At 30.4% G+C, this 22,453-nt stretch overlaps 2 protein-coding genes and 2 pseudogenes across 7 annotated transcripts; all 4 read left to right on the plus strand.

Annotated features, from left to right (window-relative positions):
- Positions 1–3,798, plus strand: part of LOC107613212 — an 8,721-nt pseudogene extending 4,923 nt beyond the window's left edge.
- On the plus strand, positions 5,254–10,265 carry LOC110265378 (annotated as a pseudogene).
- On the plus strand, positions 11,885–16,086 carry LOC107613211 (topless-related protein 1-like). Of its 6 annotated transcripts, XM_021109998.1 has the most exons (15): positions 11,886–12,398; positions 12,494–12,562; positions 12,728–12,825; positions 13,070–13,314; positions 13,584–13,718; positions 13,918–13,939; positions 14,100–14,219; positions 14,317–14,461; positions 14,578–14,687; positions 14,797–14,962; positions 15,081–15,190; positions 15,286–15,355; positions 15,458–15,531; positions 15,642–15,698; positions 15,844–15,920. In XM_021109998.1, the coding sequence occupies exons 8-14, from the start codon at positions 14,365–14,367 to the stop codon at positions 15,654–15,656; spliced, it is 642 nt and encodes a 213-aa protein (XP_020965657.1). In that variant the 5' UTR covers positions 11,886–12,398; positions 12,494–12,562; positions 12,728–12,825; positions 13,070–13,314; positions 13,584–13,718; positions 13,918–13,939; positions 14,100–14,219; positions 14,317–14,364; the 3' UTR covers positions 15,657–15,698; positions 15,844–15,920. The 6 variants fall into 6 exon arrangements, with proteins under 6 accessions (XP_020965656.1, XP_020965657.1, XP_020965653.1 ...); XM_021109997.1 differs by lacking the exon at positions 15,642–15,698 and having other exon boundaries at positions 11,885–12,398; positions 14,336–14,461; positions 15,844–16,086; XM_021109994.1 differs by lacking the exon at positions 15,642–15,698 and having other exon boundaries at positions 13,070–13,480; positions 15,844–16,086.
- On the plus strand, positions 18,834–20,800 carry LOC107611639 ((-)-germacrene D synthase-like). The gene is made up of 4 exons (XM_021108353.1): positions 18,834–18,971; positions 19,130–19,412; positions 19,501–19,873; positions 20,560–20,800. The coding sequence occupies exons 1-4, from the start codon at positions 18,837–18,839 to the stop codon at positions 20,798–20,800; spliced, it is 1,032 nt and encodes a 343-aa protein (XP_020964012.1). The 5' UTR covers positions 18,834–18,836.

Genomic DNA, 22,453 nt, shown 5'->3' on the forward strand with positions numbered 1-22,453 from the left:
ATATTTTATCTATATATTTAATTTTTAATATAAACATAACATAATTAATTTGATAATTATATTTTGAATTTTAAATTCATAATGCATGAATTTTGGAGGTGATTTTTTTGCTAATTATTAAATAAATAATTTTTATTCTCTCTTAAGTAGTCTACTTAACCGAATTAATCACATCAATCACTAAATTTATTTATTTAACTAAACACACCATATTATAATTTATAACCTTGTTATTATATTGTTTTCCGAGAATGCTTCTTGTTCTTATTGTCATTGTTATTGTGTTTTTGTTCTTTAATTTTAGGTGGTGGAAGAAGCTTGATGTTCCTGCAAATTTTCCATATGCTCGAGATAGAATTGTGGAATGTTGTAACTGGGTTCTAGCGGTTTATTTTGAGCCTCAATATTTTCAAGCTAGAAAAATATTGACAAAATTGTTAGCTTTTACGTCAATTATTGATGATACATACGATGCTTATGGAACTATAGATGAATTAAAATTTTCACTGAGGCAATTGAAAGGTTAGTAAGAAATTATAAATAGATAATAGTTTTTGTTATGCTAGGTAGCCAACCTAATATTTTACTTATGGAACTATAGATGAATTAAAATTTTCACTGAGGCAATTGAAAGGTTAGTAAGAAATTATAAATAGATAATAGTTTTTGTTATGCTAGATAGCCAACCTAATATTTTATACTTTAACTTTAAATAAAATTAATTATATTATCAATTTTTCTATTTTCATTAGATTCTCGCTTTTTTCGAGTTTTTTCTCTCTCAACTCCTAATTTTTGTTATTTTTATCTCTTTCATTTATTAACAAAATTAATTAATTTCATTAGTTTATTATCAATTTAAATCGATTTTGGATTTTCTTCTTTTTATTAATTTCAAAATTCTTAAAAAATCTATTGAGATTGCAACTCAATCAATTTCAGTTTCCAACTATTTGTACATTTTTCCAAAATTTTTCTAATTTTTTCTTTTAAAGAGTTAAAGTAAAAAACCATCCAACATACTCAACAACCAAAACCTTTATTTCTTCATATCTGAAATTCTTAAGGAAAATATCATGCCTTTTTTAATTTTAAGATTTGAATTTAATTTAGAATTAATGGTTAGGAGATTTGTGATATTATTGGTACCAAACTTTCTAAGTTGTTTCATTCCAGGTGGGATATTGGCTGTTTGAATGATCTTCCAAAATACATGAAATTAATTTATGAGTCTCTCTTCAATATTTTTGAAGAAGCAGAAAGAGAACTTGAAAAGCAAGGAAGAACACATTGCATTAAATATGTCATAAAAGAAGTAAGACTCTCTTTTGACCTTTCCACAATATGTTATTTTTTTTTTATTTTGGTTGTTTACGATATCTTTCGCATAAGGAGAGATTCGAATCTACAACACTTGTTTAAGTCAATAAACTATTCCAAATTAATTTTGACAATATATTACTTGTTTTGTTGTTAAACTTATTCAATTTGAAAACAGAGTGCATCCAACATGTAAATTAATGACATGTGGTCATTTTTTAAATTTGATAGCATCATGTTTTGCTAAATTTATGAAATAGATACTATACGGCCGATCAAGTTTATTTCGTTTGAGGTCTTTTATAGCCAAACTCGAATTAATAATCATTTGAAATTAGATGCAACATTGAATTCAAGAATTGAAATTCGGTTATTTAATTTTTTTTGGATACATTGATAATATATATACTAAGATTTGAACCTAAAACTTCATATAGCTCTTATATGATACAAATCACACAATTATAAATTGACACATTTCACACTCTAATGGTAAATTAGTCTAAATACTTCATGAAGTTCTTTTGTTCCTGTGGTTGGCGTGTATATAAAAATAATTGAATTTATCACATTACAACTATTCCGAAACTTATCTAAAAACTACGGTCATTTGAGTTTGAATGTGAAGTCCAGATGTTTTTAGGTGAAAGAATCTATGTCTTCGTCTAAGTTTCTGGTGAAGAGATGTGAAGTGATAATGTAAGGGACTCTGATAATTAAGTTAGCAAATATTTTAGACCATTTTTTAGTAAATTAAAGTTGAAAAATACTTGAGACGGAAGAGATATTTATATAAACATATAGGGATTACTCCTATATTTTAATATATGGGCTTATTTTGTTATATAATATGTGTTGAATGGCAGTTTCAAAAGACAATCCAGGCCTACATGACTGAGGTCAAATGGTTGAATAACAAGTATATACCAACAATGACAGAATACATCAAAACATCATCAATAACATCCGGTTATCCAATGCTAATAACAGCTTCTTACATTGGCATGAAAGATATGGCCACAGAAGACATCTTCAAATGGGTAACAAGTAAACCCAAAATTGTTACAGCTTCCACAATTATTTTCAGGTTCATGGATGACATTGTCTCTAATGAGGTATATTTATGTGCAATATACAAACTCAACACAAAAGTTTAACTACCATACTAAATATATACAAAAATTAGCCACTATTTAATTTAGAGAAAATTTCACTTCCTTCTCTGCGAGATGTTAAAATGACACTCCCCTCCTCTCTATTTTATAAATGTACATTCTCCTCCCTTCTAACTTTTAAAAAACCTCATCTCTAATCAATTTTAAACTTTTCGTGTTAACTAATGCTAACTTTATCCATTTTTTAAGGAAAAAAATATTTTTTAAAAAAATACTCATTATCAAAAATTTTATTTTTTATCATTAAATTTTACTTACTAAAATATCTTTTAATAAATTATTTTTTTATTTTAAAAATATTTTGGTAAAAATACAATTTAATCAATAAAAGAATAATTTATTAAAGGATATTTTGGTAAGCAAAATTTAATACTAAAAAATAAAATTTTTATTAATGGGTATTTTTTCAAAAAATAATTTATTTTTTCTTAAAAAATGGATAAAATTAACATTAGTTAACACAAAAAATTTAAAATGGATTAAAGAGGAGGTTTTTTAAAAGTTAGAAGGGAGGAGAATGTACATTTATAAAATAGAGGGGAGGGGAGTGTCATTTTAGCATCTCGTAGGGGAGGGAAATAGAATTTTCTCTTTAATTTAACATTTAATTAAAATTTTATATATGCATGTAACATTTATAGTTGTTATATATTTATTACATTTAAAATTATCTATTTATTTCAAAAATAATTAAAGAATGCAAAATAATAAATTTTTTTTGGCTATTTTAAACTGATTTTTATTATCTTTCAAATATTTTTGTTAAGCGAAAATACATAGTGCTCATTTTTGTGGGCACATCGCATTTTTGAAAGTTCAATTCACATTATAATTAAATTTTAATGAATAATTTATTTTTTGAATGTTTTTCCTTATTCTTTAGTTATGTAAAAATTATTTTAAGAACTAAATCTCATAATATTGAACAGTTTGAACAGAAAAGAGAACATATTGTCTCATACTTAGAATGCTATATGAGAGAATGTGATATATCCAAAGAAGAAGCCATTCAAGAATTGCAAAAGGGAGTTACAAATGCTTGGAAGGATATAAATGAGGAATGCCTGAAGCCAACTAAAGTTCCAATGTTGTTTCTAATGCGTATTGTCAACATGGCAAGATTTATTGATGTGATGCACAAAGATGAAGATTGTTACACTCATGCTGAAGGAAAAATGAAGAAATGCATTCAAGCTTTGCTTGTTGATCCGGTGCCAATAATATGAGAAGGAAGGATTAAGAATATGAAACCTCTTATGCCTAAGCAAAATATAATGTAATAAAACTGAAGGAGAATTTTCTTATTTAATATATAAGAAAATATGGGAGAATAACGTTTTTTTTTAACAATGTAAACAATAGGTTAAAAAGAAAATTTATTTTTAATATTTAAAAATTTTGAATTAATTAAATATAACATAGTTAGTAGGTCTGAAATGCAGCCAATTATTCACGTTGTTCGCATCTCTTATTGTTTACCTAATAAAATTGTTAATATATTACCCTTTGAATTATCTAGTTATTTACACTTAGAGATTGTAATAATAAAATTTACAACCTTTGCTGCTAATGAAATGCTATAATATAACACTTAATTATGGTGAATAAATACTAGAAATCCATCAAAATTCATATTTTTGCCTGTTATTTTTAGCTATTATTTCAATGTTTTTAGTTTAGTAATTTAATAATACATATTTTAGCTTATACTTCTAAACATTAATGATTAATTAATGACAAAAAATAATAAATTTTAATGATCACATAATATTCTTTTTTATTGTGTAATCAGTTTATTATCTATGGACCAAGATCCTCTGCCTCACTAGTCACTACTTTGTCAATAAAACAAAAAAAGAGCAATCTCAACAAATTTAAGATTAGACATGTTGGTCGCAATGAAGTTTTATTTTTTTATAAATTCTTGAAAATTATTATCATGAAATAAATTAGTCTTTTTGTTATTTTGAATGGATTAATTTATTTTATAATAATTTTTTTAGAAATTTAATTATCTTATAATAAAATTTGTTAAGAATTTATTTATTTATACTCAAAATTTGGTTGAAAATGAAAGAAAGACTAGTTTAATAATTCTTGAAAATTTTTAGTGAATAAAAATTCATTAATAACTAAAGATTGAACAATTATAAATTGACACATTTGACACTCCAATTGTACATTAGTCTAAATACTTTATGAATTTCTTTGGTTCATATAGTTGGCATGTTCATCCTTACTAAAAATAATTGAATTTATAATAAATTTAAATTGATTGAATGATTAATTTATTTGTCTGTAAGAAATTTAATTATCTTATAATAAAATTTGTTAAGAATTTATTTATTTATACTCAAAATTTGGTTGAAAATGAAAGAAAGACTAGTTTAATAATTCTTGAAAATTTTTAGTGAATAAAAATTCATTAATAACTAAAGATTGAACAATTATAAATTGACACATTTGACACTCCAATTGTACATTAGTCTAAATACTTTATGAATTTCTTTGGTTCATATAGTTGGCATGTTCATCCTTACTAAAAATAATTGAATTTATAATAAATTTGAATTGATTGAATGATTAATTTATTCGTCTGTATAAATAAATATTAAAAATTTAAATTTTGTTTTAATTAAATAGTTAATTCACTTGTTCTAAATTTGTTGAGTTAAAAAATACCATAAAAAATTAGCAATAATGATTTTGTTATATAATATATGTTGAATGGCAGCCTCAGAAGACAACCCAGACCTTTATGACTGAGGCTGAATGGTTGAATAACAAATATATACTAACAATAACAGAGTACATCCAGATATCAACAATATCATCTGTTTATCCATTCCTTGTGACAAGTTCTTACATTGGCATGGGAGATATCAAGACATCTTCAAATGGGTAACAAGTAAACCCAAAATTGTTAGAGCTTCCACAATTATTTGCAGGTTCATGGATGACATTGTCTCTAATGAGGTATATTTATGTGAAATATACAAACACAACATAAAAAAAATTCAACTATCATATTAGGTATATACAATAACTAGCCACCAAATTAATTATTCGTATAAAATATATATTGAAATATTAAATAAATATTAAAAATAAGTTTAAAAAATATATGTATTTATATAAAAAGTAAAACGAGAAAGACAATAATTTAAAATGATCTTATTTAATTTAACATCTAAAATTTCATATATGCATTTATAATTACATACTTATTATATTTAAAATTATCCATTTATTTTAACAATAAACTCCACCTATGTTACATTTGCGGTACATAGCTGGTCCCAAATCCGGATAAAGGAGGAGGGTTGTGTTAGGTTTTTGACAACCAACATAAAAATATAGTCGAATCCACATGACATGAATCAAAGACATTATTGCGCTAAAGCTAGGTTGTTTTCCGGAAGTAACATGCTGTATGGCTCGAGTACGGTGTCAAATGAGCAAGAGCCGCTGCATCGGTGTCCGGATGTAGTGCTAAATGAGCAAGGGTTCTCGCATTTTCGTGAATGGACGAGGATAAATAAGCTAGTTCACAAAATAAAAGGTAAAGGTCGGAGCGACAGAAGGTTGAGATTTGGGACATGGAACATAGGCACTCTAACAGGAAAGTCCATGGAGGTGGTGGACACCATGACAAAGAGGAAGATTAACATTATGTGCCTACAAGAAACAAAATGGGTTGGTGCAAAGGCTAGGGAGTTGGATACTTCTGATTTCAAACTTTGGTATACAGGAATGGTGAAGAATAGGAATGGTGTTGGAATTATTGTGGATAAGCAGTGGAAGAAGGACATAGTGGACGTCAAGAGGGTGGGAGATTGGATCATCTCTATCAAACTTGTGGTGGAGGGAGGTGCTTTCCATGTGATTAGCGACTATGCACCGCAAGTGGGTTCGGACGAACAACAAAAAATAAGGTTTTGGGAGGATCTAGAGAGTTTGGTTCAAGACATACATTCGGAAGATAAGATTTTCTTAGGAGGAGATTTGAATAGCCATGTTGGGAGAGAAGTGACTGTGTATGGGAGTATTCACGGAGGCCATGATTTCGGGGTGATCAATGCCGAGGGTAAAACTATTTTAGACTTTTTCTCAATCTTTGATCTTCTCATCACAAATACATGTTTTAAAAAGAGAAACGAACATCTTATAACCTATAAGAGTGGCATGACAAGCTCTCAAATCGAATTTTTCTTGTTGAGGAGAGTCGACCAAAAATTTTGCATTAATTGTAAAATTATCCCGGGAGAGAAATTGACAACACAACATAGGGTGCTCGTCATAGATTTTCGCATTGAGTAAAAATTGAGAAAAAATATCATACAAAGAACCCAAGAACGAGGTGGTGGCGGATGAAAGATGAGGAACAAATAAGCTTCCTAAAACGAGTAGGAGAAGAGGCAAAGTGGGATGGGAATGGAAGCACAGAAGAGATGTGGAGGGAGATGGCAGAAGTTATTAGAAGAACAGTAAAAGAAAGATTTGGTGAATCTAAAGGAATAGGACCAAGAGACAAGGAGTCCTAGTGGTGGAATGCGAGTGTATAAGAAAAGATAAAGATAATAATAGAGTGCTTTAATTAAAGAATGGTCTTTATACCGCAACGCAGATAACTAGGAAAAATATAAGGCGGCTAAGAAAGAGACAAAAGTGGCTGTAAGTGAAGCAAGAACAAGAGCATATGAGGGTCTCTACCAGTCTTTGGACACGAAAGAAGGAGAAAAAGGTATATATAAAATCGCAAAGAGTCGTGAAAGAAGAACGAGAGATTTGGATCAGGTTAAGTGCATAAAGGATAAGGATGGAGAGGTGCTGGCTCAAGAGGAGAAGATTAATGAAAGGTGGAAGAGTTACTTGTACGAGTTATTTAATGAGGGACAAAAGACTCTTCCGAGCCTTGGTCGGTTATGCACAAGGGAAGAAGATCAAAACTTTGACTACTATCGAAGGATTCGAGACTTCGAGGTAAAAGAGGTTCTAAAGCAGATGAAAAATGGTAGGGCAGTAGGACTTGATAATATCTCGATTGAGGTTTGGAAAGGCCTTGGAGGAAAAGGCTTCAACTGGTTAACCAAGCTTTTTAATGAGATTTTAAGGTAAAGAAAGATGCCCGATGAGTGGAGAAAGAGCACCTTGGTACCTATCTACAAGAATAAGGGGGGATATACAAAGTTGCAAAAACTATAGAGGGATCAAGCTCATGAGTCATACCATGAAGTTATGGGAAAGGGTGATAGAACGGAGGTTAAGAAAAGAGACACAAGTAACAGAGAACCAATTTAGATTTATGCCAAGCAAATCTACCACTGAAGTGATATACCTATTAAGAAGGATGATGGAGAGGTATCATAGTAATAAAAGGGATTTACATATGGTGTTTATTGATTTGAAAAAATCGTATGATAGGGTGTCAAGGGAGGTCTTATGGAAGGTTTTAGAAAAGAAGAGAGTAAGGATCGCATATATTCGTGCAATTAAAGACATGTATGATGTGGCCACAACTAGTGTGAAGACTCAAGGTGGTGTGACAGAGGAATTTTCTATTGGTGGTATAGGATTACACCAGGGATCATCCTTAAGTCCATACCTTTTCACATTAGTCTTGGAAGTACTCACAGAGCACATCCAAGAGCCTGTGTGAAGAACGAAACTCTCGCACAATCTAGAATTTTCACAAATAAATTCGCGTTGTAAGTATAGCTTCTAGACCGACAAGAATTCCTTTCTTACAAAAGTTTGGTTGTCACAAGTAACAAAACCCAAATAAATTTATAACCAAAGTATTTAAACATCGGGTCGTCTTCTCAAGGAATTGCAGGGAAGTGATCTTATTATTGGTTATGGAAAAGGTAGAATTTTGAGTTTTTGAAATAAGAAACAAGTAATTTAAATGACAAGGAAAATAAATTAATAATTAATAAAACTCTTAGCAAGGTATGAGAATTAGAAGTCCTATCCTAGTTATCCTTATCAACAGTGATGAGAATTGGGTTTTAATCCCACTGAGTTAACCCTTGCTAAATAAAGGAAGGTCAAGTGGACTAATCAATTTGATCCTCAGGTCCTAGTCAATTTCTAAGGAAAGACTAGAGTTATTGGAATTCAATTCAATTAGCAAAAGTAACAATTATCAATCACGATGAGTTTGATAACTCAAGAGTCTCCAATTAATCAATTAAAACCAAGAATATAAAAAGCTAAATAAAAATCATAAATCTGAAATACCTCAATTGCATTAATAAAAGAAAATCAATTTAGACACAAAGAGTTCATAAACTAAATTGATAAAATAAATAAAAAGGAACATTGAACCTGTAATGAAAATAAGCAGTCTTAAAATTGAGAGAAATCCTAATCCTAATCCTAAGAGAGAGGAGAGAACCTCTCTTTCTAAGAACTACATCTAATCCTAAAATTATGTATATGAATGTATGATAAGTTGTTCTACGTATATCCCTTGATTCCTCCATTATCTGACTTATATTCTGTGTTTCTGGTTTGGATTTCGGCCGAAAAATAGGGTTCAGAAATCGCTGGGGGCGTTTTCTGCAGATTCTTGTACGTGGCGTCTGTCACGCGTTCGCGTCATCTGGTAGTTTTCCTTGTCACGCGTACACGTCGGTCACGCGTACGCGTCAATTGCGTTCTGCTCAGGGCGCGCGTCCGCGTCATCCACGCGTTCGCGTCGCTACATTTTTGCGCTAGGCATGCGTTCGCGTCGTCCATGCATTCGCGTCGCTGCCTTTTCTTCAAAACTCCATTTTTGTGCTTTCCTTCCAATTTTGTATGTTTCCTTTTTGTCCCTTAAGCCATTCCTGCCCTATGAGATCTGAAAATACTTAACACACAAATCACGGCATCGAATGGTAATAAAGGGTAATTAAAATTAATATTTTTAAAGCATAGGAAACATGTTTTTCACATATATCATAAAATAAGGAAGGGAAAGTAAAACCATGCAATTTACATAAATAAGTGGGTGAAGAATTGAATAAATCACTTAAATTGAGCACAAATTACATCATAAAATATGGGTTTATCACTGTGCCATGGTGCATGCTTTTTGCCAATGATATCATCCTTATGGGAGAGTCAAGGGAAGACCTAAATAAGAAGCTGGACTTATGGAGAGAAACTTTAGAAGTGTATGGTCTGCGCATAAGCCATAGCAAGACGGAATATATGGAATGTAAGTTCAGTTTGAGAAGGGACAACCCTAATATAGAGGTGAGGATTGGAGAAAACATCCTACGAAAAGTTAAAAATTTTAAGTATCTTGGGTGCATCATACAGGAAAATGGAGATATTGAATAGGATGTAAATTATAGGATCCAAGCAGGTTGGTCAAAATGGCGGAGTGCATCTGGTTTTATATGCGACAAAAAAGTACCTTTAAAACTTAAAGGTAAATTTTATCGCACCGCTATAAGGCCGGCTATGCTTTATGACACGGAGTGTTGGGCGGCCAAAGGGGAGCACGAACATAAGCTAAGTGTGGCAGAGATGAAGATGTTGAGATGGATGAGTGATCATACGTGATTGGATCAAATAAGGAACGAAGATATAAGGGAGAGAGTTGGAGTAGCACTCGTTGTGGAAAAGATGGTTGAATCGCATCTCAGGTGGTTTGGACATGTGAGAAGAAGACCGATAGAACACCCAGTCAGGAGGGTGGATGAGATGGAAGATGGATAAGGAGCGAAAGACAGAGGAAGACCTAAGAAGACCATCCATGAAGTGGTCAAACGAGATTTACATGTAAACAGTCTCTCTGTAGACATAATACATGACAGAGCACAATGACATCATTTGATTCATGTAGCCAACTCCACCTAATGGGACAAGATTTTGTTGTTGTTATTTTTGTTGTAACTTTAAATTGCATTGAAATGGTTTTTTTTTATTTTTTTTAAATATTTTTGTTAAAAATTCTTCTATAATTATTAGAAAAAAGTTTAAGAGTTAATAATTTTTATTTATATTGGCCAATATTTTTAGTGAATAATCTTGGTCTAGCAGTTTAGTATCTTATTTTTAGATAATAGTTTTAAATATGATTAATTAATTACGAGTCAAAAATAATAAATGGTGTTAGTCTTGTAATACCGTCAGTAAATATTATCCAAGAGAACGAACTTTACTCTATATATTGGTGTATGGTACGTTTCTATGTGGACACTTGTTCCTCTGAAATGGCAAAAAAACTTGTCTTAAGTCAATTATAGTAAACATAATAATAATAATAATAATTCTCTACAACTTTAGTAGATAGATGCATGAAAATGTCAAGTTTGAAAAAGCTAGCTAACTCACCAAATTGTGTTCCTCATATTCGCACCTTTGCACCTAACTTTGTTTCAATTCAAGTACCGCATATACACGTCACTATTATGGAATTTCAAGCACTTTTTTCTTTCTATTCATCATGTAACACAACTACACAAGAACCAAGACTATTATTTGTTGTAGCATGTTAAATATATAAAATATATATTAAAAATAAAATAAATATTATATATAGTAATTGATTTAATAGTTAATTTTTTACGCGTCATATAATTTTTTTTGTTTGTTTTATTATTACTAGCATTTTGCTGGATATTTTGTACCTGTGTTAATGCATATTTTTATATATTAAAGTGTATTTTTTGCATTAAAAAACTGGATTTCATAATAGATGTATAGATTACATTTAAAAAGAAAATTAGGTCACCCCTATATCAATATACTTTTGACTAATTAATTACTATACTAGTTACTAATATTGGTTTAATTTCTACAAAGAAAATAGCTCCTTTTTATGGATATATAAGTTCCTTATTTATATGTGTATCTTTTAAGACAGCGATACCATTCAATAATTCATGAAAATCAGCAATAATTCAATAATTCAAAATAAATGTTGTTAATAAATTTAGGAAAAATTCATGTTCTACCACTATTTTAAATTCACAAAACAACACTTTAAAAATGTTGTCTAAAATATATATAGATAACACTTTATACTAGTGACAAAAAAATAGAACTATAACAACATATTTTAAATCAACACACTATAAGTGATGTCTTTGATAAATTAAAAAACACTTATTAAGTGTTGCCCCATTAAATATACAGAAACAACTATTATAAAGTTAATATCTTACTTTTTATAAGAGTTGTCTTTAAATTTATTTTAAACTTTATTTTTTAAGTGTTGTCTAAAGTTTTTAATGCCTCTTCTAAAAAATAAATTTTATCCTTAATACATATTTTAACTTTGATTATCATTTTCTACTAATTTTAAAATAAAACAAATCCAACTTAATAACAAAAAAAATAATAAAATACAAAATTAATTACATTGCACAGGAAAAAGAGAAGACAGAAGGAAAAAATGCACGGTGAGGAGAGAGAGACAGAGAGTGATAAAGAGAAGAAAAGAAAGGGAGAACTGCCATCAAACGAGGAAGAAGAGAAAGAAGGAGAAGAAGATGACGGAGAGAGAAGTTGCCACCGCCACTTTCTTCACCTCCAGCACCGTTTCTGCCTTGCGCTGTTGTTGTTATTTCTACCTTGCGCTGCCAGATTTGCCACTACTGTAATCCCTCTTCTCTGCTCGCCGTCGTCGTGTTTCTCATTACTCGAGCTCACGCCTTGTTCTGCTCTGCTCCGTCGTGTTTTTCTGCTCGCGCCGTTCTGAAACCTTTGCTCTGCTCCGCCGTGGTGTCGTGCTCTATCCTCTCAGGCAAATCAACAACTCTCCGCCGTTCACCTCTTTCACTCAAGCCTCTCGCCTCAGCCTCGATCCTCAGCATCTCTTCCTCCATCGTCGTCGTTGAAGGCTTGTAGATTGATTTTACATACTACTTGATTAATTTAGTTGAATTAATAACAATAGTTCCAGTATACATCTCTCTCTCTCTCCACGCACATCTCTTTCAGTTTAATCGATTGAAGAAGCTCACATAATCCTTTTCTTCTTTTCATTGTTTTTGTAGTTTCGAGCTCGATCATGTCGAAGGACAAAGACTTTACCAATTTGTCGCTCACCTTCAAATACCTCTTAGGTTTGATTTAAATTGTTGTTTCTTTTTTGAGTAATCACAATTTAGCAATGTGATTATAGTTTAATTGTTTCATAATTTTTATAAAATAGTATTGCATTCTTAGGTTTGTATTTTGTTGTTCTGTTTTGTGTTTGGGAGTGCTTAGTTGCCAATCTTTGAACACAGGCATCTTATGGCTCTGTGTTTTCCTATGAAGATTATCAAAGAAGTGTTACTAATGGTGAGCTTCAAAAAAAGATGAATGATGAAAAAAAGATTACAAGGTGTTGCACTTGCTCTATTCTGTTTATTTTTAAGAACATTGTCTTACTCCTCTACACAATCAGTGGTTTGAGTTATCTTCAGTTTATTCATCAATAAAAAGTTTGGAAATATTGATAGTGCACTAATTATATATAACTAATTCACATGAATTAATTTTTATGGGAGAATCGATTTCCCTCTGTTCTTCACAATGCACATTCATGTATGGCATTTTACTAAGCTGATGAAAAGCTTTTTTGTTAGCTGAAACTTCTGCTCTTCTCCGCCATTTTGAAATCTCTGACTTGCACTGCCGTTGCCATTTCTACCTGCGCTGCCGGATCCGCCGCTGCTGTAATCCCTCTTTTCCGCCTTGCGCTGCCTGAGTCGTCTCTGGTTGTCATCGCTGCTCGATGGTTGTCGTCGGCTCGCCAATGCCTTACGTCCTCGCTGCTCTGCCTGAGCTGTCTCTGCTGTAATCCTTACTGCTCACTGCAATCATGTCTTAGGTTAGGGTTTTTTCTCCTCTGTAATCTTAGGAAGCTAATTCTATTCTCAAATTGGGGAAATTGAGGAATGTGTTTAGGATGTATATATGTTCTTTGAGAGGGTCTAGTGTATGTGCTTATTGAATATGCTTTGAGGTTCGAGGCCCAAACATGTTCAGAAACAACTGTATGTACTGTGTATTTTTCCTTTTCTTTCTATTTTCACTTTCATCATCATGATGTGTGTATTTTCTGAGTTTCTTGTGCTGAATTTTCAATGTTTTCCCTAGCTTGTGGTTAGTACGGGCAACCGCAGAAGCTTTCACAGTTGCTGATGCTCCTGCCAAGGTTTTCTTTCTTCTGATGGAAAACACTGAGGAGATTTTTCCATTTTGCGCACAGATCTTCCAGTTCCAGGCTTAGTGGTATTAATTTCTTAAATTCTGAGCTAAGTGATATACATATAGTGGTCTAAGTTTTTTGGCAATTAACTTAATTGAACATAACTTGTATAAAAAATGTATTGCTTTTCTATAACAGTATAGCTTTAAGATAATACTATTATATTGAAGAGATTTTATGCATCTCAATAATAAAAACTAAGCTTCATTGGTATATGTGCAGGTTACTTGTGGTAGCAGCTGAGGTAATCAGTGGATATGTTATCATTTGCCTTCCCTTCTTATATGTTTTAATGTTTGCATTGTACGACCATATGCTCATATGCTCTGGTACCAAGATTTTCTATTTATGATCCTTGATATAGTAATATACTAACTAACTAAATGTCAAGTTTCACCTTTCAGTAATTTGTGGATCACTCATGTGGACAACCCAACGGTGCAAGAGCTCCATCTCCTGCTAATAATCCACTACTAGGATCCTTGCCAAAGGCTGGAGGGTTTCCTCCTCTTGGTGCACATGGGGTGGGCTACTTTACTGATTTGGTTTCGTAGGCATTACATATTGTTATCTTTTGGTTCTTATTTTGGTGCTGGACTATTCTGTGGTTAATGTGTATAGCCTTTTCAACCTACTCTAGCACCTGTGCCAACACCCCTGGCTGGTTGGATGTCAAATCCTACCATTGTAGCACATGCTGCAGTTTCTAGAGGAGCCACTATAGGTCTTGGTATTGCTATAGGTCTTGGTGCACCATCAATCCCTGGTAATACATTTTCTTGCGGCCTGCTATTCTCGAGTTTGTAGTGGTTTTAACATCTAATTGGCTATGGTTCTAAATTTAATCTCTTACTTCTGACAAGTTTCATTGTCTTATTTAAGCTACTTTGAAGGACCCTAGGACCCTTCCAACTAATCCTTCTGTTGACTACCCATCTGGAGATTCAAATCATGTCTCTAAGAGAACAAGACCAATGGGAATGTCGGATGAGGTAATCTGATAACACTTAGGGAAAAAATCACTAGTGGTCTTGTAATTCTTATCTATACAAATTTTTACAACTCACATTTCTGGCATCAACTTTTCATCATGTTGTGCAGGTAAATCTTCCTGTCAATGTGTTGTCAGCCACGTTCCCAGGTCATGGTCATGGCCAGGCTTTTAATGCACCATATGACTTGCCAAAGACTATTATGCGGACTCTGAACCAGGATTCATCTCCTATGAGCATGGACTTCCATCCAGTTCAACAGACTATACTTCTTGGTCTGCTGCCTTTCTAAGACCTTTCAATAGTGTTTTTCACTTGAGTTAATTGTGTGTATTTGATGTTATTGTTCTCAGCTAAACATAAGTTCTTCCTTCTTTTCATCCAATGTATCAGTTGGTACAAATGTTGGGGACATTGCTTTGTGGGAAGTGGGTTCTACGGAGTGGTTGGTCTTGAGGAATTTCAAAGTTTGGGATCTTAGTGCCTGTTCAATGCCATTTCAGGTTCCCCTTTTCTCCTTTATACATGAATTTTTATACCAAGCCCGGCTACTTGTAACTTATAGTTACTGAAATAAAGCTATATATGTGCAATTCAGGCTGCTCTTGTCAAAGATCCAGATGTTTCTATCAACCGTGTGATTTGGAGTCCAGATGGTGCTTTATTCCGTAAGTTGAAAGTTTTTAAATTATTCATTTATGATATTCTCTAATGTATACTTTCTGAAGTCAACGCAACCAATCATTAATATGACTTTGTTCAACAAACAGGAGTTGCTTACGCAAGGCACATTGTTCAGATATACTCTTATCATGGTGGCGATGAAGTACAGCAGCACCTGGAGGTAGACACAAACATTTGCATGCATACACATTGGATAATTCTATCTTCTTACATTAGATTTTACTTATAACCATTTGCAATGCTTACAAAATTTATTTATTGCTTGTCAAGTATCTGTACCTTTAATTAAGGAGCGAAATTTCATTGATTAGAAGACTCTAAAAGCATGTATGTTATTCTAGTACTATTCCCTAAACCTTTATTATTATTATTTGGAATGGAAAAAACATAGCACTATTCAGAGTTGGAATTAAAAAAAAAAAGGTGGAATTACGAACATAACTTCCCCCCTGATTTTCTATTATTGTTACAGGCTTTTAATGCTTTTGGGGAGTCTTGTGGATCGGTGATTCTGGATGCAGGGGTGAATATTATCTAGCTTTTATTTCTTGATCCTCGTTGAAAACCACCTAGATTTAATGTAACGTGTTTTTAGACTTAGTGGCGAAAATTGTGTTAGGAATTTGTTGTTACTTGATTCCCATTTTATTGTAAATTTTAAAATAATTACACATGTATGAACAAAAAATTTTATTGTAAATTTTATTTTTTTGTATTTTTATTACAAAAGTAATTTTTATTTTTATCAAAAAGGCAATTCTTTTATTAGTTGTATATTTTGAATATTAGACAACACTTGTATGGTTGCATATCTAAAAAAAAAAGTAATACTTGTATAGGTTGCATATCCAAAAGAAAAGGCAACACTTGTATAGGTTGCATATTCAAAAGAAAAGGCAATGCTTTAAAAGGTTGCATATTCAAAACTAATAGGCAACACTTTAAAGTATTGCAAATTCAAACTTATAAGCAACACATAAAATGGTTGAATTTTATTGTAAATAGGCAACATTTTTTAGTAGTGGTCAAAATATGAGAAAAGACAACATTGCAAAAGTGTTGTCTCAAACACACTTTTGAAGTGTTGTTGTTTAATTTTTCAACCAAAGGCAACAGTTACCAAGTGTTGCTCTCAAAAGCGTTGCTTTTGAAACAAAAAAGTGTTGCCTTGATCTAAGGCAACGGCTGCATATGCAACGCCGTCCAAAAACGTTGCCTTAGGTCCAAAAGTGTTGTCATAGAGCAAAAGCAACTTTTTGTCAGTCTTTAGGCAACACTTTTTAAATGTTGCCTCAACCTGAAAATGTTGTAGTGAATTAAATTATCAGTTAACTATTTTCTGCTATCAATTTTATAGGAAGTAAGTTTTCATCATATTTTAAAATAATTTTTTTATTTGTGCTTGCGGATATTGCAGAAATTTGACTCTTCACGAAAAATTACTAAATTTTAAAGATAAAAATATGTAATTTTTTTAATCATATTTGTAAATAATCGCATCAAAATTTAATTTCTAAAGTATTTTTGAAAATATATATTTAATATTGGATATTTTAACACATTTTAAAATTATTTAAAAATATTTTTGTCGATAACAAAATTTAAATGTATTTTTAGTAATTTATCCTTTAATTTTTTACTAATAAGATTTTTTGAGTGGAATGATGATGAAAAAAGAAAAAAACATTGTTAGGTTATAAATATAATAAAAGAGATGACGTTTAAGATGGCTATGGTATAATGTCTATGAAATTGATGACTACATTTCTATAATAAATCTGAGATGAACATAAATGATAGACACGTTAGTGCTATAGAAAATTCCTTATACGAAACAACAAGTGGTACTCAAAATTAAATGGCAGGCATGTCTTAAATATTTAAGTAAAAAACATGTGCGTGAATTATGATAAAATCTCCATAGACTAAATATTAATATTGGTGTTTGAAATTATTCGGGCTTTAAATTGTTTTTAAAGTTTTAGTTTAGTAGTTAATTTAGTTAATTTAATCTCTAAAATTAACATCTGTTATTTAAATTAAATTTTTTAGTATTTTTTATTAAAGATGTGCTGACATAGCGTACTAACGTAGATCATCAGTGATATCATGTGTTAGTATGAGATGAAATATTCTTTTTATTTATTTTTCTTTAAAATAGAACATTTTAACTAAAGAAATATTAAAAAAAAGTAATTGTAATTTATTATCATTAATGAATTCTATTTCTTATCAAAATTTTCTAATTTCTATTTATTTGATTTTTCAAATTAATTTATGCACTACAAAAAATTATCAAAATAGCGACCGAAAAAATTAGTTGCTAATAGCGATTGATTTAGCGACTGATATAGAATTTTTAGGACCAAAAAAATTTTTGTCGCTAAATTACATTCAGTGACCGATTTAGTTACTAATTTTAGATTTTCAAACCAGGCATCAGCGACCGATTTAATTACTGATTTTATCAGCGATCGATTCTCTCAATGACCAATTTAGCGACAAAAAAAGTTGTCGCTATTTAGCGACCGATTTTATTAGCAATCGATTTAGCCATCAATATCATTTAGTACTAATTTGGTGGCAATGATAGAAAATCGGTCGCTACCGACCAAAATTGGTCGCTATTTTTAAATTAATGACCAAGGTTTTAGTGACCATCAGAATCAGTCACTATTCTAATAATTTTTTATAGTGATGTAAGTTAATATATATTTTTTGTACATATACCAACAAAATTATAACTACTTCTACTTTAATTATTGTTTTCAACGACCATATATCATATATTTCGTTTTCTATTAAAAATGCTCATTACATTTTTTAAAACTTATGTAGTTATAATTTGCATTTGTTTGGTTGAGTTTTTAAAAAATATTTTTTTGATTTATTTTTTTAAATATTTTTTAAAAATATAAAAATAAAAATAATTTTTTACCAATTTAATTACACCTAAACAAACTCTTTATATAAAAGGCATATTAATTTATTTTATCTATTATAAATTATAATTAGAGAAATACTAAAAGACTATAAGAATTTTTTATTTTTAGTCATTACTTAACTATCAACTCAATTCATTTAGTATATAGTTTTTTTAGTCTAGTAATTTATTTTTTGATTTCTTACGGTATCTCCCAGTTCGACGAGGTAAAGATTAGTCCGCCATGATACTGAACTCCATTTAAGGGTTTACTATTAGCCAATAAATTATTGCATGCACAAAATAAAATTCTTTTAGTCTAATAATTCAATAATATACTTTATTCCATGTTTTTAAATATTAATAACTAATTAATAAATAAAAATAATAAATTTTGATTACCCTTTATCATTCCTCTTATAATTTTATACCCTGTATGGCACGGAATTTTAAAACTTGTTCCATACTTATATAGTTATATATATTAAGGGTATCTATTATAGAAGTTATAACATAGAATCCGATCCTCAAAAAAATCAAGGATGTCTAATACTAACACTTCAGTACTTGATTGCTTCAAACCTGATGCAAAATTCAACACGCGTGATCGGAACACTGCAAATTATCATCCTAGTATTTGGAAGGATCATTTCCTTCAATATGCTTCACAATCCATGGTATGTATATATATATATTGGTAGCTATAGATAGTGATTATGGTATTTTAAAATTTACATATATTTATACACATATATATAAGCATTTAGGTATATATATCTTTTATTTTATTATTTTGTTTCTTTATTAAGACTTTCAACACATGGATATAATGCAGGAATTTGATGATGAAACGAAGGCACAAATTGAAAAACTGAAGAAAGAAGTAGTCAAAATGCTTATTGATATCTCTAAACCCATTGAAGAAATAGTTAACTTGATTGATTTAATATGTCATTTGGGGATTCATTATCACTTTGAAAGCGAGATTGATGAAGTGCTGCAACAAATTCACAAGAATTATACCCAAAATGGAGAAATAATAATTGTTGATGATAACCTTCGCTTACTTGCTTTGCTTTTTAGGTTATTAAGGCAACAAGGATATCACGTTTCACCAAGTATATACCTTTTTCCTATTCTTTTTAGCTTATTTTTATATTTTGGCTTTAAATAATAACCTTAGTTTAATTTTTGTACAATATCTAGATGTGTTCAACAAATACAAGGATGAGAATGGAAATTTCAGTGAAAAACTTGTGAAGGATGTGGAGGGATTGGTAGAGTTGTATGAAGCATGTCATCTCAGAATTCATGGAGAAGAAATATTAGATGAAGCTTATGCATTCGCTTCCACTAAACTTAAATCCATTGCGACCCAATTGAAGCCTTCACTTGCAGCACAAGTCAATTATAGTTTAAAGCAATCTTTACACCGAGGTTTGCCGAGATTGGAGGCACGCCGTTTTATTTCAATATATGAAGAAGATCCAACCCATAATCAAATTCTACTCACTCTTGCAAAATTAGACTTTAATTTCCTACAAAACTTGCATCGAAAAGAAGTTGGCAACATTTGCAAGTAAGCTCTTTAATTTTAACCACAAAATCATCCTACTAGGTTAAATAAGTTTCAAATTCATCATTTTAGTTAAATGTTTATATTGTTCCACATCACATTAACCTTTTTTATATTTTATTAGTTATGTTAGCTGTGTTTTAATTTCTGTGCTAATATACATTGTCACGTCAAATTAATGAAAATAAACAACACAAAGAAAAACAAAAAATTATTACAAGATAAAAATAAGAAAAAATTATTGAAAGAAATCCAAACAAAAAAAATATATATTTTGTAAAAAGATTTTTTTTCCTCAATAATTTTGTATTATTATTGCTAGACCTCTAAATAGGGCCAGGAGGGACCTCATCGCCTAATTAAGCATACCTTGTGCACCTTGCATCAATAAGATAAACGTGGGAAAACAACAAAACTAAAACAGTCAACAATAATTTAATACATATTTAAGTTAACAAAAGTCTGATGTGCACAAAAAAATTAACTAACAAATTAGTTATTATATCTTTATGTATAAATATATATTATTGTATAATTTATTTTTAATATATCTTAATCTTAATTAACCGAATTAATCACATCAATCACTAAATTATTTATTTACTAAACACACCATAATTATATTGTTTTCCAAGAATGCTTCTTGTTCTTATTGTCATTGTTATTGTGTTTTTGTTCTTTAATTTTAGGTGGTGGAAGAAGCTTGACGTTGCTGCAAATTTTCCATATGCTCGAGATAGAATTGTGGAATGTTGTAATTGGGTTCTAGCGGTTTATTTTGAGCCCCAATATTCTCAAGCTAGAAAAATATTGACAAAATTATTGGCTCTTACATCAATTATTGATGATACATACGATGCTTATGGAACTATAGATGAACTAAAACTTTTCACTGAGGCAATTGAAAGGTTGGTAAAAAATTATAAATAGACAATATTTTTTGTTATGCTAGGTAGTCAACCTAATATTTTATACTCTAACTTTAAATAAAATTAATTATATTATCAATTTTTCTATTTTCATTAGATTCTCACTCTTTTTTGAGTTTTTTTCTCTCTCTCTCATAACTCTTTCATTTATTAACAGAGTTAATGCAATTAATTAATTTCATTAGTTTGTTATCAATTTAAATCGATTTTGGATTTTCTTCTTTTTATTAATTTCAAAATTCTTAAAAAATCTATTGAGGTTGCAACTCCATTTGTGCATTTGTGCATTTTTCCAACCATTTGTGCATTTTTCCAAAATTTTTCTAATTTTTTCTAAAGAGCTAAAGTAAAAAACCATACAACATAGTCAACAACCAAAACCTTTATTTCTTCGTATCTGAAATTCTTAAGAAAAATATCATGCCTTTCTTAGTTTTAAGATTTGAAATTTAATTTGGAATTAATGGTCAGGAGATTTGTGATATTATTGCATTGGTACCAAATTAAACTTTTTAAGTTGTTTCATTCTAGGTGGGATATTGGCTGTTTGAATAATCTTCCAAAATACATGAAATTAATTTATGTGTCTCTCCTCAAGATTTTTGAAGAAGCCGAACGAGAACTTGAGAAGCAAGGAAGAGTACATTGCATTAAATATGCCATAAAAGAAGTAAGATTCTCTTTTGACCATTTTACAATATGTTATTTTTGTTATTTTGGTTGTTTACAGTATCTTTCACATAAGAAGGGATATAAATATACAACACTTACTTAAATAAACGAGTGAGTTGATGAAACTAATCTAAATTGATTTCGATAATATTTTACTTGTTTTGTTGTTAACCTTATTCAATTTGAAAATAGAGTGCATCCAACATGTAAATTAATGGTAAATTAGTCTAAATACTTCATGTTTGTTTCTTTGGTTGGCGTGTATATCCTTAATAAAATTAATTGAATTCATCACATTACAATTGTTTCGAGACTTATCTAGAACTACAGTAATTTGAATTTGAACGTGAGATCTAAGATGTTTTTAGGTAAAAAATTCGATATCTTCGCCTGAATTTTTTGTGAGGAGATATGAAGTGATTCTGTAAGGAACTTTAATACTTATAAGTTAGTAAGGATTTTAGATAGTTTTTTAGTATATTAGGTAGCGTTTGGTGGAGAGACAGAGACGGAAAGACTGAGACTGAGAGATAGAGACTAAGAGACAGGGATCGAAATAAATCTCAGTATTCTATTTGGTGCAAAATGGGATACAGGAATTGAAATAAGAATGAAACTCTAATTTAATTTGCACAAAGGGTAAAATTGGAATTAATTAATTAAAATGAAAGTATTTTAGGTATAAAATGTTATTAAAATTTCAGTTTCAATCTCTAAAAATTTCAGTCCCCTGTGTCCCTACTTTTTGGAGGTACTGAAATACTGAAATTTTAGAGATAGAGACAAAAATTTTATTATCAGTCTCTAAATTAACAAACATGATACTGAGTCTCAATCTCTCAGTCTTTGTCTCAGTACTTCAAAACAAACGCTACCTTAGAGTTAAAAAATACCCAAGACAGAAGAGATATTTATATAAATATATAATGGTCACTCTTGTAACTTTCCCTCTTATTCTAGTAGGTAGTTATTTTTCCTTTTA

This window comes from Arachis ipaensis, chromosome B08 (genome assembly GCF_000816755.2).
Source record: "Arachis ipaensis cultivar K30076 chromosome B08, Araip1.1, whole genome shotgun sequence".
NCBI classification, from domain to species: domain Eukaryota; kingdom Viridiplantae; phylum Streptophyta; class Magnoliopsida; order Fabales; family Fabaceae; genus Arachis; species Arachis ipaensis.

What these genes read in the sequence shown, in the direction of transcription:
- LOC107613211 (XM_021109997.1), top strand. Translation starts at nt 14,365, where the DNA reads ATGTCAAATCCTACCATTGTAGCACATGCTGCAGTTTCTAGAGGAGCC. An exon ending in TCAACAGACTATACTTCTTG is followed by an intron (nt 14,963 to 15,080) that starts GTCTGCTGCCTT and finishes CCAATGTATCAG; the next exon opens with TTGGTACAAATGTTGGGGAC. An exon ending in CCTGTTCAATGCCATTTCAG is followed by an intron (nt 15,191 to 15,285) that starts GTTCCCCTTTTC and finishes TGTGCAATTCAG; the next exon opens with GCTGCTCTTGTCAAAGATCC.
- LOC107611639 (XM_021108353.1), top strand. Translation starts at nt 18,837, where the DNA reads ATGTCTAATACTAACACTTCAGTACTTGATTGCTTCAAACCTGATGCA. An exon ending in AATATGCTTCACAATCCATG is followed by an intron (nt 18,972 to 19,129) that starts GTATGTATATAT and finishes GATATAATGCAG; the next exon opens with GAATTTGATGATGAAACGAA. An exon ending in AGGATATCACGTTTCACCAA is followed by an intron (nt 19,413 to 19,500) that starts GTATATACCTTT and finishes TACAATATCTAG; the next exon opens with ATGTGTTCAACAAATACAAG.